Here is a 14,914-nt window from a genome sequence, read left to right as displayed (position 1 = left end):
CCGATTTAATCCGGGTGAGACACATGAGTGGCAAAGTTTTCCTTATCAAGTTTTAACACAATTACATTCTCAAAACCTGGTCTCAAGATTACTAGTTAAGATAAAACAACCTCTTACCAATTAATTTTCATGATTGTACCGTTGATCATTCTAATTTTCAATAAAAAGCAAAAAGTAAAAATATATTCGTTGCTGGCAAAAATATCTTTGTTGAACTTATAAGATTGAAGGACGTTGATGCCATAAGATCGATAGGTATTAATGATTCAAAAATTCGATAAATAGTAAATCTTTTCATCTTTGGTATCAACAATTTAATAAAGATTTGTTTATAAAGAAATACATTTGCTGCCAAAACATCTCAGCTAAGCAAAATATCACTCATCTAATAAATAAATAAAAAGAAACCAAAAATTAAATTGGCTTCTGACAAACATATACTACAGTACATTCATATAGTGTCTAAAAGGAAGCAACTAAATGTGAATCAGAAGTTTGAACCAAACTTTTGTTTTCCGTTTGCAAGAATTTTGCAAAAACACCAACTAATGGGGCAGTATTATATGTGCAGGCCTCAGTTTGCATATAATTGTTCCTTTCATCCACAAAATTGTCATGATAATCAGGCCCTCCAACTAAAGCCCCAACCAGAATGTTAGGATTTGGTTCCTTGATGTTGTACCAATTATCATAGCCTTGTGTGCACCCAATGAACCATTTATTCTCTCTATACGACACAATGGATGCCCCTCTATGATGCACCCTTTTGGGGTACCTCGGTCCAAAACCCACTAAGTAGCTCACATTAAGTGGGTTAGAGCCCAAAATGTAATCAGCTTGTGACTTAGCAAAACTGAGAATTTCTTCATGGCCCACAATCCCACCATGACACCTAAGCTTTTGATTTTTGCTCTGGAGAAAATCAGAGTATACTGTGAGCAGAAATGCTGCTGTTGAAACGTATTGCATGTTGTTCCATCGTCTGACATAGAGTAATCCACCTGGTGTTCGTTCCACATTGCTGCCATTGTTTTTGTTGAGACATGAACATATGTAGTACTCTGCTTTTGATCTGAATTTTTCTAGCATATCAGCATGCTTCTTGTGTTTTTCTTCCATCAAAAGCTGCAAAAGACACAAGTGTATCAAGATCGCAAATACTTTATAAGACTATTATACCATAAAGTAGCATATAAATGAGGAATATGACCTTATATATTTTATCTTCTTTTTATTAACATTGTTCTACTCTCCCTATAAATTTTTTTTCTTCTCTTTAAATATTCTCATATTTAGTCAGGATTATCTTATACCAGCATAAATTACTTTCTTAATCTTGATCTTTGATTTTATTAATATCCTAATTGTTCTAATTTTTTTTTTTTGATATACTGACTATAAAGGCAAGTTGGCTTATCTCCAAAAACTTCAATTTTTTGAATCGACTATAAAACTAATCCTGAGTCGAGTTTTAGTCACAATTAAATCTGCTTCTGCATCATCCCCAAATATGAATCTGATGAGAATCGAACCAAAGTTCTCTTCTTACTTATTCACCTTGTATTGTCAACTAAATTACACCTATTGAGTATCTGCCTAAATTTTTAATTATATAAAGAATAAATACCCCTTTTGGTCCCTAACAAAAAATACGGTCCCCACTTTAGTACCTTACAAAAATAAATTAGCCAGTTAGTCCCAAACAAATTTAAAGTAGACCCATTTAGTTGAAATCGTGGTCCCTCACAAATTTAAAAAAGACCCATATTAGTCTCTCAAAAGGACTAAAATGGGTCCATATTCGTGGGGACCGTGTTTTTTGTTAGGGACCCAAAAGGGTATTTACTCTTATATAAATCATGAAGAGTAAAGTCTCATTTTGGGTCCCTAACAAAAAACATAGTTCCCACTTTCGTCCCTTACAAAAAAAAGTCAACTTTTGCTCCTTCTACAATTCAGTTCTTTGAAAATTATGATCCCTCAGAAATTCAATGAAGATTCAATTTAGTCCCTAAAAAAGGATTAATATGGATTTTTTTTTAAGGGACGAAAGTGAAGATCGTATTTTTTGTTAGATACTCAAAAAGGACTTTACTCAATCATTAAATATAAGTGTATCAATAAGCAAGAATGAGTATAAAACTCGTGATTCTGTAAGAATAACCAACCCCAACTTTTGCACATTCCTATAATAATTAGTAATAAGTTAGTTATGTACTATTTTGTGTTGATAAATTTCCTAGTTTGTTTAATAATAGACTTTGAAATCCTTCTCTTCTTTTCAATAGATCTCATTTTCATCTCAGTATCATTTGGGATAGGATATTGTGACACCCAAGTTATGTTACACCCATGTGACACCCAGTCAATCTCACCGTCAGATCGCTTATGTTAATCCAACGGTTATATTTATTTCCATCTTTGTATGGTCATGATTTTCCAAATTTAATATTTTATATTTATTTCTACCTTTGTATGGTTATGATTTCCCATATTTAATGCTGTCACTTTAAATTTGAGAAATCATGACCATACAAAGATGGAAATAAATATAACCGTTGGATCAATATAAGCGATCTAACGGTGAGATTGACTGGGTGTCACATGGATGTAACATAACTTGGATGTCACAATATCCTATCCCGTATCATTTATATACCCATGTTCAAAAAATTCCCAAGTCTGTCATGAATTTACAAGTCAACAACATCATTGCGGTCGAATTAAAGAATGACAGCAGGCCAGGGTCCTAAGATCATTTTCTTGAAGGCCAAAATAAAGGCCTATCCTGATATAAAAATAAATAAATAAAAGTAAAGGTCTATCCCGTAAAATTATAATATTTCAACAAATAAATGGGCCATATGTTTTTTTTTTTGTTAGTACAGAAGGGCCATATGTTCTTTATAAATTGTGTATTGGGCTCACTAACCACAAAGACTTTATATGAATCCAAACTAGGTAAAATAATTATTTTACTTATTTTTTTATATCTATCTTATTTATTATTTTCTAACATTATTAGATCAGAATTTTAAGTAACTTTTATTATTTGTCTTTTTTCTTGAGATTCTTATATAATGATATTGGAAAGTGATAAATAAGATAAGAATGAAAAAAAAGTAAATAAAATAACCTATTGTTAACTTTAAGATTAAATGTTTGAAAGGCATGTTAAATCTGACAAAATCACAACTGGGTCATGGGCAAGGCATGTGATCCTACGTTTCAATTAACCATGAATCACTGTGCATAACGATATGAATGAACCCTGAAACCTGCTACTAGTTAATGTGATGATGCACTGAAATTCATGCATCACATTATCTTTTATTAGTAAGTAGAGATGGTAAAGTGAACGGTTCGTTCCTTCCCTTCTTTGAAAGTGGATTAAAAAAATTCAATCTGCCTCGTGGGCCGATGACATTTAACATTAAAAGAAAAAATAAATAAAAATTTCAGCCCAGACAAGTTTGGCGGGCGACAGGTTTGAAAAATTTAGCTCGTTCCATCTTATTTGGCAGGCAAGCCAAGTCCGTATTGTCATCTTTACTAGTAACTAGTAAGACATAATATAAAATATAAAAATTATTTTTATTTTTCTCTCTCCAATACAATATATGCTAATGTGTACACTTTCATTGACACAGTGTAACTACGCCCGTACTACAATAAATCCGTTAATATGAAGAAGAAGGATATTCTTACTATCAAAATCTTCTACTACCAACTTACTACCTATCTAATCACCATTGGATCAATATTTTCTCTTTTTTCAAAAAAATTTTAGCATTCTCTCTCTTTGATTCAATGGTGATTAGATAGGTAATAAGTTAGTAGTAAAAAATTTTAGTAGTAAGAATATCCTTCTTCTAATATGAATACATAGCCCATTGCAAATAAGGAAATGTAAAACCCAGTGCTGCTGTGCCTACATAATTGATTTATTGGAACCCTTGAAAATAAAAAAGGAAAAAGTTTACCAATGTTTCTATGATTTGCTTCAAAATCACTTATATTTTTTTGGTTTTTTTATCATATATATCTTTGTGCTTTGTAAAAAATAAAAAAATCACTGAAATATATGTGATAAAAAATCACAGAGACATATGTGATAAAAAATACAAAAACATAGATAATTCTGAAACAAACTATAAAAATATTGGTGAATTTTTCTAAAAAAAAAACAAAAAACAAAAAACAAAAGAAGTATGCTTTCCCTGCGCAGTCAACTATGAAAGTGGGGCACACTACTGCAATTGTTAGTCTCATGAGATAAAGTGCCGAGACATATCAATCAGACGAGCGATTAGTGCAGTCCATTATTACCCTGTCACTGCCTATGGATATGAATGCGACAATGATCAAAATGTTTGTCAAAAATTTTATCCAAATGTTATGTAAATAATATTTTTCATCAGTATGTCATATGTCATAATTCACTACCACTGGTAGTGAATTTCGTGGCCAATAATTCTGTGACACGTGGTCATATTGCAGACCAAATTCGTTACCAGTGGTAACGAATTATGACACGTCAGCTTTTTCCTGCGAAAGTGTGCCACGTGTCAAAAAATCATTCGTGAACATAATATGCTACACAGGGTAGCGAATTACTACCTGCTTGACACGTGTCATTTTTGTTGACTGTGCATTCTGACGTTGCATAATTCGCTACACTATGTAGCGAATTATTTGCAAGCATATTTCGCTACACAGTGTAGCGAATTATCCTACGTGGCATTTTGAAAAAAATTATTGTTGGCGTGGCAGTCTGGTAATTTTTTTGGTCAGGCGTGACGAAATGATCACTGTTCCGGGTATGAATAGGTGAGTACTGGGTTGATTGACAATATAATATACTTTTAAAATAAAATTCTAAAATATTATAGTTTGATATTTATTTATTAGAATAATATAATTTGATTGGATCCTATTCCTACAAGAATAAGCTTGTCATTACCATATGATTGGTACATAATATGTATGTGATCAAAAGTGATAGACTGTATTATTTTAGTAATTTTTTTTTAAAATATAACATTTTTGTCAAGGTGAAATCTATTTATAAATTGTATCATATATCTTTAGAGGGCTTTAGAGGGCATTTGGCAGAGGAGATATTTTTTTACCGAAAAAAAAAATTTCAAAAATATGATGGAAAATTGGAAAAAAAATTTCCCAGATAAGTTACGAAAAAATATTTGGTAGGTTCAAATTTTTTCTCAGAATATTGGGTTAATAATAATGATGCTATGGAAAAATAAAAATACCATGTATCATATGGTATTTTTGTTTAAGATTATGTAGTTAAACTGAAATGATAGGAAAAAAACTTTCACGGGAATATTTTTAATTTCCTCATATCAAATGTTAGAAAAATAAATTTATCACCCTACTTTCCCATAATTTCTAAAAACATCTCCATATCAAATGCCCCTAATTTAACTATAAATAAAGTAATTGAAACTTCAACATTTGTCACAACCATGACCTTGACCACTTTAATTGAATTGTGATAGACTGCATCAACTGCACATGGCATAATTCTTGGATTGGATTTTTATACTTTTTAAATTTTCAACTCTGACAGACAATATACCTTTATATATTGCTTACTCAATGGATGACTTTTTTAAGTAAAGTGAAAGTAATAAGAATTAAGTCTTAACCCATCATTTGATTTTTGAATTCAAGGATATAAAAGCAAAATGCAGATAAAGATATAGAGAAATGAGCCATTCAAAGAGGGAAAAAAAAAAGGTTTAAAACACAAAGAAAAGGTAAAGACACTATGAACCATTATATGTGACCTTTTTCAAGACCTAGAGGAACGAGAAATTAGAGAAGAAAGAGTGATTAAAGGAAAAAAAATTTTACCTTTGAGGCAATGACTTGGAGGCCAGCATACTTAACATCCCAACTGAACTCAGTTATGGCCCAACCAATGCCACCAAAGCTATGAGCCTTGGAAATTACGTATTCAAAATACTCTTCCTTGTCGGTGGCCTTGTACAGCCACATGGCTGCCCACAATAACTCGTCCATGTATCCACTCACCGACGCATAGTAGCTCTTCACTACTCCAACACTAGCATCATATTTTCCTCTGTACTTATCCCCAAACTCAAACAACTGCACAATAACATATACACAACAAAAGTTAGTTTCAATTACTATATCAAAAGTGAAAAATCCTGAGAGGAAAAATTAATATAACAAGATTTGACTTAGACTGAGTTAGCAAAATAAACTGTAACACTTACTATTCATATCCAACTATTGCCTTTAAATTCATGTATTGTTAAAGTGGGATAAATGCTCTCTCATCATACATTAGTGATTAGGCTCAATACGATTCACACTAGGAATTTCCTTTCCCTATAAATATTTCTTTTCCATTGAAGAGTAACTATTATATTGACATAAATAAATCTTACCCTGAAACACTCAAAACAGGTCACATACTTTACTAGAATACTAGTCTCTCAAACTTAAAAAACACTACATGTGGAGAATGTATATCAAACTTGTTCCAAACATAATTAACTATGGTTCCTATTTAAAACTAATCCACCAAACACAAGTACAGCTGAAAGAAGCACACTAGAGCTTACTTGGTGAGCATGGTGTAAAAGTAGGTGAGAGTAATGAGGGTTTGTTTTCCTGAACACAATGGAGGCAGCTGCCATAGCTGCAGCAGTCTCTCCAGCCAGATCTGAACCTGGATTTTTCTCATCTATCTTAAATGCTTGCCTTGATGTTGTCATGTCTTCTGGGCGTTGCCAGCAATAATGGTCTGTATCTCCATCACCAACCTGAGTGGTAAAAACAAACAACTTTGAGCAATTTCTTGAATCCCTTAAATCAATGTTACTATAAAAAACACCAACTAACTACATACCTCTGCCCAAAGAACATTTGGGCTAGTATGAGCTTTGATGAAGTAATCAGTTCCCCATTTGATTGCCTCCATTGTGTGTTCCACTTCACCAGCATTTTCAATTTGTTGCCAAAACTCTATGGCACCCCATGAGATCATAGTCACAGTGAATGCCATAGGTAAACCAAACTTCACATGATCACCTGCATCATAGTACCCTCCTACCAAGTCCACCTGCAAAAAAAAACAAAAAAAAACAAAAAAATAACCATACTTTAACTTAATTGGAAATTATCGAGTCTACAAAGTGAAAGCTAAGAATTTGAAGTTCTGTGGCAAATGGTATTCACAAATTTGGCTCACCCCTTGTTCTAAACCATCTGTGAGGCCAGAATGATCACGCCAAGTTACACGTTGGTTGTATGGTAGCCTCCCAGAGCGTTGTGCTTCAAAGTAGAGAAGGCTCTTTGAAAGTGCATCAGCATAATCAAAGGCTTGAGTAGTAGTGACAATGGTGAAGATCAAGAGGATAAAAAGGTAATAATGAGGTAAAAATCTGTGGGGTTTAGAAGCTCCAACATGGTGTTTCTTTTGTTGTGTCTCCTTCTTCTCCATTGTCCCTTTCCTCCTAAACAACAACTTTTGAGGAGTGAAGGGAATTGGAAAAAGTGAGGCCACACCTCATCAAACCACTGCACAAGTTCAGCAGTTAGTGCTTTGAATTGTCTTTGAAAACTTTGTGCCTAATGCCTATGGTCTAATTGGCACACCCTTTTGCTTGAGAGTTAAAACACTACACCACTTTATATTTTCTTCACACTAGCTTGAAATTTCCTACATTTTTTATGATGTCTCTGTATTTAACAAATAAGGAAAACACCTTTCTATGTGGAACTACTCCACTGGAATTTCAATGAAGCCATTCCCTCTACTTGTTACATTGAACGACAGATATTGAAAATTTCTATGCGATCTAACAGTATTTGAGATAAGTAGACAGAGTAGGCATAAAAAAAAAAAAAAAAGTAAGCCCAATATCTTATCTTTATCTATATATAATAAATGATTATAGTAAGAATCAATTCAATCCAAAAATTTAAGTTGTTAAGTGATGACTTTTTTAATGATTTTATATATCTCTAATATGTTCTCTCACAAAAGAGTTCATTGAGTTTGAAAAGTGAATAATGCATAAGAACCAGTAAAGAAACCAATTCATCTCAAAAGATTAAATTATTATATGAGGTTACATTAATAATTTTAGGGAATTGTTTATCTCATTTGATATGAGATAAACTCATTTTTCTATACTCACATGTACGTATGTTATAAAAAAATTACTATAATTTAGAGGATTGGATTTGCTAAGGATGTGGTTATTATAAAATAAAGGGATTAAAGTTTCTGCTGTTTGTGGGTATAATATTTGAAATCGTATCTGATGCATAGCTGAATTATGTACAGCTTAAAAGCTATAAAATTAGAAACTTCGTGAACTAGTTGGATTTTTCGGAAAGGGGCCTATTTCTTGTATTGGTATATAGTTAATCAGTCATTCTGAACTAGTTTTAGGGTTGAGCAAAAAATGGCTCTTTTATGGGTAAAGTTTGGTCACTATTTTGCATCGAAAGCGATGAGCCTGCTATTAAGAGATTAAGAGATTCCGTTTGGCGCGGTGGGTAAAGGTTTGGTCCATATCTTTTGAGGGTGTAAGTTCAAATTTCGTTGGTTAATGTGAGAACTTTGTTGATGGGTGATATGTAATCACTCCCAGAAACCCTCAAAGAGATTGGAGAGTCTTCTCTGACCCTACTAGAATATCTGTATGTAATTCCACTTAAATTTTTTGTTATAAAAAAAAAAAAAAAAGATTGCGTTTCGCATGCCTCAATCTGATCAAAAACTGGAAGTTGAAAATTAATTGACTAAGAAGGAAGCATAGTGCGCGTGACACGTGAATGACGTGATGCAAGTTCGTTGCACCCTAACATATTCCATCATTATTGCTCCTCTAGCTCATCCCTCTCTTTTACTCTGTCCTTGGTATAAGATATTGGAACCAAAATGAGGCAGCAGCTTCCTAATAATATGATTGATGATAACAGTCTTTTATGAAATGTTATATAAAATGGACTCTCTCGTATTAAAAAAAAAATGGCACAGTCATATAAGAAGATCATAATTATACAAAAGTAAATCAATAATTATAATTTTATATATAAAATGAATTTTCTCATATTAAAAAAATATGACATAATTATGTGAAAATATCACAATCATACAATCTTAAATATGAAAACTTGCCCAATCTTTTGCATTCCCTTTATTCCATTGGCATGATTATATTACACTATGATTATTGAGAGGCAAAAAAATCTGAAACGACTCATTATAATGATATTCTTATGGCTAACTATAGCAATTATTTACTATCACCCGAAATTTCCTTTGTTTGTGGGTGAATCCGAAATGGTGTAAGGCAAAAAAAAATAAAAAAAAAATTGCCCCCTTTTTCTTTCTAGTAGTGTTTTTTTTTTTTTTTTTTTATCCATCCATTCATATGCATTGCTTCTAACATAGCACGGGCCAGCCATTTTAGCATAATTTTTACATAACAAGTTATTTACAAAATAATTCATTTGTATTAACAGATCCATAATTCTATTTATCAATATGTAAGGAAATATCTTTGGTGGACACCCAAATCTCAATAATTTATAAAGGGTTTAATATTTTTTCGGCAATATGAAATAATTTTATCATGTTTGTTTACATGGGAGTGGGTGGGACCTTATGAAAATAAGAGAAAAAAAATATAAAAAAATGGGCTCTATCCATTTTTATGCATATGCCGAAGATAAAATTCTGACAAATTGATCGTACTACCAATTTTGATGAAAAGATTTTTCTGTTCAAAACTAATTTGGCAATCAAACCCGTCAACTATGCTAACGGGTATAGTCCCGTCAACATAGTTGACAGGAATTCCCTCCACATCATCAAGCTCAACGGGTCAACGTGCACGGGTTTTTATTAAGTCCAGGTTTTATTAAATTCTATAATAAGGTTTTTTATCCTAGGATTTTTATACCTAGGGTTTTTATACCTAAAAAAATAACTAATTTAAATTAAATAACAAAATATAAAACATAACTAAAGTAAATAAAAAAAAATAAAACACATTATCTATAGTTGCAAAGGAACGTTGTTGCTGCAAAAAGGAACGCCCCAGCAGACGAGATGATGTAACTTGAGAGAAAAAGGAGAAACGAATTTAGAGAGAAGGAGGGTGGAGGATTGAGGCAGCTTGGGAGAAAAATACTAAATAAATATTAAATATAATTTAGGGTACCCTAGGATAGAAATCTATTTACTAAGGTAACAATAAGTAAATAGTAATTATAAGTGTTTTAAGTAAAAAATAATTAATTAGTAATTAAATAAATAAATAAAAATTGTAATTAGTATATAATTAATATTTTAAATAAATATTAAATATAATTTAGGGTACCCTAGGATAGAAACCTATTAATTAATTAATTAATTAATTGGTAATGTAACAATTAAATAGTAATCATAATTAGTGTTATAAATAAATAATAAATATAATTTATGAAAGCTTAGGATAGATAACATATTTAAAAATAATAATTAATTAGTAAATAAATGATTAAATATTAATTATAGTTTAGGGTACTATTTTGATTATTGTTTTAAATATTAATTAGTAAATAATTTAGGGTACTGTTTTAATATTTATTATAATTATTGATTTATAAATAATTTATCACAAAAGTTGATTATAATATTTTTTAGAAATAATTTAGTGATTTAAATATTTATTATGATTTATCACAAAAGTTGACGGAACTAAACATGTCAAAAAATCTGACTGGATTGGTTTTGTCAATAAAGCTGATGGGACTCAACGCAATCATGCCACGTGGACACTGACCGGTTGCGCTTAATGATATGGAGGGGAGTCATGTCAACTATGTTGACGGGACTATAACTGTCAGCATAGGTGACGGGTTTGACTGCTCTACTATGAAAAAATATTCCAAATCATCTTTGAACAAGAAAATCTTTTCACCAAAATTGATAGCACAGTCAATTTGCCATAAAATTCTTTTGAAAAAGTTTAGTCACATTTATTAATAATTTTAAAAAAATGAGAATTTGACAAAATAGTAGTTAGCCAAATATGCTTAAAATATAGTGAAATGTAATAAATTCGACCAACTAATGACGGCTTCTTGTTTTGAATTTTAATTCATTCATAATTGTCAGCTTCCTTTGAATTTAAATCAATATCACTATTGGTTCTCCGTCATATTCTTCCTTGTTAGTAACTGTGGAAATCTCTTACATGTTAATAATATGTCAATTAACTATTTTTTTTTGTTTTTTTGTTTTGTAGTAGTCAATTAACTAATTTTAAGACTATTCAGTGTAGAATGTTCTACCAAATCGATCATTATCTTATGAAATCTTTCGAGTGTTGATCTAATTAACATTTGATCCTGCATGAGAAAGGAAGAATAGACAGATAGAAAAAATAGATAGTGGATAGTAGACAGAATAGACAGAACTTCTTTGTGGATTAATCCTTCTAAACAACCCTTAGGAGTATATTATTCTTGGGGATTTCATCCTTTAGGACATCCATTGGTAAAGTATTATGCATCTTCTTTTGGAAATGCTATAGTTGGCCATACCAAAAACTGAATAAAAGGAACTTACCTTGGTAAGCTTTCGGGACATCCTTAGGGTACAGACACCTAAGAGCCACAAGCTGAGTGGACATCTCTTGGAAGTTCCACCGAATAATATAGCATGTATGTTATCAGTAGAAATAGAATAGAATATAAGGAACTTCCCTTGGTAAGCCATCGGGACATCCTTAGGATACAGACACCTAAGAGCCACAAGTTGAGTGGACATTTCTTGGAAGTTCCACAGAATAATATAGCATGTATATCATCAATATAAATAGAACAGAATAAAAGGAACTTCTCTTGGTAAGCCTTCGGGACATCCTTGGGGTACTGACACCTAAAAGCCACAAGCAGAACAGACATCTCTTGGAAGTTCCCTAGATTAATATAGCATGTATGTTATCAATAGAAATAAAACAAAATAGAAGGAACTTTCCTTGGTAAGCCTTCGGGACATCCTTGAGGTACAGACACCTAAGAGTCACAAGCAGAGTGGATATCTCTTGGAAGTTCCATCACATAAAAGATTATGTATACATGCTTTGTTTAATATTATGGATGCACTTAAAGTGAACAACATGATGGAGTGATCCTCTAAGGACCTTTAGTTTAATGAGATTTTTATCTCATCCTGTATTGGGGATATCATTTCATGTACCTCCACAGATAGAGAGGGAGCATCTCATGGCATGAGGCCAACATAGACTATATTATATAGCATAAGCATACTGCTCTTGTTGATTATTTTGATGTATATATATATTGATGTAATCAAATTTTGAGAAGAACATGGAACGAGATAGTAAAGGAACTTGGTATAATCATGTTATTTTGTGTTACTTATGATGTACACTTGTCTAAGAAACATTGATCATATGTATTTAAAGTTGTAAGTTCCAAACATGTAATATTTTATATATTTGATATTAAAATGATGTATAATGTTATTCATTGTAGAAAGCTTATGTATGAAGAATATAAGTACATTTGACAATTGCTTGAGATGCAAGTATGCAATATTATTGTATAGAGACTTGAAGATTTCCATGTATAACATATGATGATGTACAAAATTAAGTAATGTATGTCAAGTTATGTTAATAAGTCAATGATGAGATTCACCCATTTATTGGTTACGATGCATGGAAGTCATTAAGAAAGATTGTGCAAGTTGTGTAGTATGAGAACTTATTTCAAATGATGGCTAAGAAGTCCAAAGGACTTTACTTTATGAATGAAAGTTAAGTTAGTGAGTTAACTTGAGATATAAGAAAGAAAAGAATCCAATGGATTGATGTCTAGATATCCTCCCTGAATTTTATGAGAATTCAATGAATGGATGTGTTCCAATTCATGTTATCCTAAAATGTATAACTTGATCAATTAGATACACCAAGATGTGATATGTTTTTCCCATTTTGGTAGCATATTACCAAGGGAATTATGTCTAAAAAATAGAGCATGCTTGCTGGCTTCCTCGCTCAAGCGAGCAGTCCAGCGAGCTAATTTATCAAAGGGCAATAGCCACTGCCTAGATTTTGAGTTCCTCGTTGAGTTCTTCGTTAAGCGAGCAAATATGAGTTCCTCACTAATTTGCTCGCTGAAGCAAGCTGGGTAGCGAGCAAATACGACAACAGCCCTATTACTGTCTAAAAAATTGTCTCCTCGCTAATTTGCTCGCTTCAGCATGAGGTATATAGATATCACTTAGCGCAGTAAAACGTGCATAACTTAATCTACAAGGCCCAAATTGAGTGAGGTTTGAACCTATGTAAAGATAATACATCGGGATATAACCTATAAAATTTTAGAACTATTGGGTAAGTGTATTAATTCCAGTATTGATTTAAAGTTGATGCTGCATTTTTGAAAGTCCGATTGAGGCAGTTTGCCTTGCGAGTTTTATAACTCCGGCTATACTTAACCAAACAGATAATGTAATTCCTTTTCGAAAAGCCCAAGACATCTCATAGAAAAGGCAAACGTAAGTATATAATTTTTATTACAGAATGGTTGATGGGAACCATAGTTAAAGAACAGTAGAAATGTTTTACACGCTTACGATTAATGGTATTGCCTAATGAGGGATTGTAAATTAATGTAAGACGCTTACAAAGTAGTTATGAGAGATGATTAAAGGGTTGAATTAATTATTACGAAATTTAGTAATTATCAGTAAACATAAAGTAGAAGTAACAGAAAAAGTTTATGCGTAATTTAATCAAACTATTGTGATTGTAACTGCGCTTAATACCATACGTAACGATAAATACTTTTTTCTAAGATGTGTTATGCTAGCGATCTAACGGTTTTGATTGTTAGATATGTGAGTCGTTAGATGCAAAGCACCAATGTAAGAATAACATGCCTCATATATATATATTTGGTAATTGTGTAAAGATTCAACCCATTAATTCCAATTTAAAACATACAAAAATATCATAAATTAAAAATTGGGGACGGTTATACTTACTACTATTTTAGCCTTACTACTCTTACAACCTGATTGATTGCTGTTAGATTGGTTTGAAATCAACAATTAAAAAAATGGGGAAAATGAACAGTAGTTGATTTCAAATTGATCCAACGGTAATAAATCAGGTAGTAAGAGCAGTAAGGCTAAAATGGTAGTAAGTAAAATATTTCCCTTAAAACTTTTCTTAAGCTTAATTAGGTGGTTTAATATATCAAGCCAAGATAAAAAAAAATACTTTATTTCATTTATTATTCATATATTAGAAAATTATCATTATCACGATTAGGATTAAAATTCTCTAACGAAAACCTCTTTGTTCCTCTTGAGTCAAGTATAAATGATAGGTTTAACTGAAAGATGGATTTTATTAAAACTTTAAACTTTTTTTTTCTTTTGGAGATAAAGTTTTTAACTCTAATATCATATATGAAAAACTAACTTTACTAAATCAAGTAATCTAAGACTCAACAATTAATTATATATTTCAAATATTGATTTTCCATACTAATTTTTTTTAATTGAGCCATTAGCAAAGAAACTTGCAACTACTCTATTTGATACACTTTCAATATATTCCAAATGATCAAATTCATTCATAGTGTAATCTTAATCCATAGGTTATTTTTGTAACACCTTGTCGGCCGGCGGTGTATTATCATGCATATGGTACGAAACACAACATATTTAATAATTTACGGCAAAAGCTAAACGTGTAAATGTAGTACTCACACTAAGGTATAATGGTGAGCAAACTTTTTTCATTACTAACGTATTGTTATGTATACCATTTATATCATTTATGAGAAATCTTAACTCGTTGTTAATTAATTATACAGA

At 31.5% G+C, this 14,914-nt stretch overlaps 1 protein-coding gene across 1 annotated transcript; it reads right to left on the bottom strand.

Annotated features, from left to right (window-relative positions):
* Positions 1-462: 462 nt before the first annotated feature.
* Positions 463-7,521, bottom strand: LOC133284692 (endoglucanase 11-like). Its single transcript, XM_061481769.1, has 5 exons — positions 7,247-7,521; positions 6,905-7,117; positions 6,618-6,818; positions 5,881-6,135; positions 463-1,125 (listed from the first exon to the last, which is right to left on the bottom strand). Exons 1-5 carry the CDS (start codon positions 7,496-7,498, stop codon positions 463-465), a joined length of 1,584 nt encoding a protein of 527 aa, XP_061337753.1. The 5' UTR covers positions 7,499-7,521.
* Positions 7,522-14,914: the final 7,393 nt, after the last annotated feature.

Source organism: Gastrolobium bilobum, unplaced genomic scaffold, assembly GCF_033153095.1.
Source record: "Gastrolobium bilobum isolate Gb01-03AN ecotype WA unplaced genomic scaffold, APGP_CSIRO_Gbil_v1 utg6879, whole genome shotgun sequence".
NCBI lineage: Eukaryota > Viridiplantae > Streptophyta > Magnoliopsida > Fabales > Fabaceae > Gastrolobium > Gastrolobium bilobum.
The sequence above is the reverse complement of the archived record's forward strand: the minus strand, read 5'-3'. Positions and strand labels throughout refer to the sequence as shown.

Excerpts from the sequence above, each read along its gene's own strand:
- LOC133284692 (XM_061481769.1), bottom strand. The coding sequence starts at position 7,498 with ATGGAGAAGAAGGAGACACAACAAAAGAAACACCATGTTGGAGCTTCT. Across the intron at positions 6,819-6,904 it reads CAAATGTTCTTTGGGCAGAG|GTTGGTGATGGAGATACAGA; the intron begins GTATGTAGTTAG and ends TTTACCACTCAG. Across the intron at positions 6,136-6,617 it reads TTTTACACCATGCTCACCAA|TTGTTTGAGTTTGGGGATAA; the intron begins GTAAGCTCTAGT and ends GTTATTGTGCAG.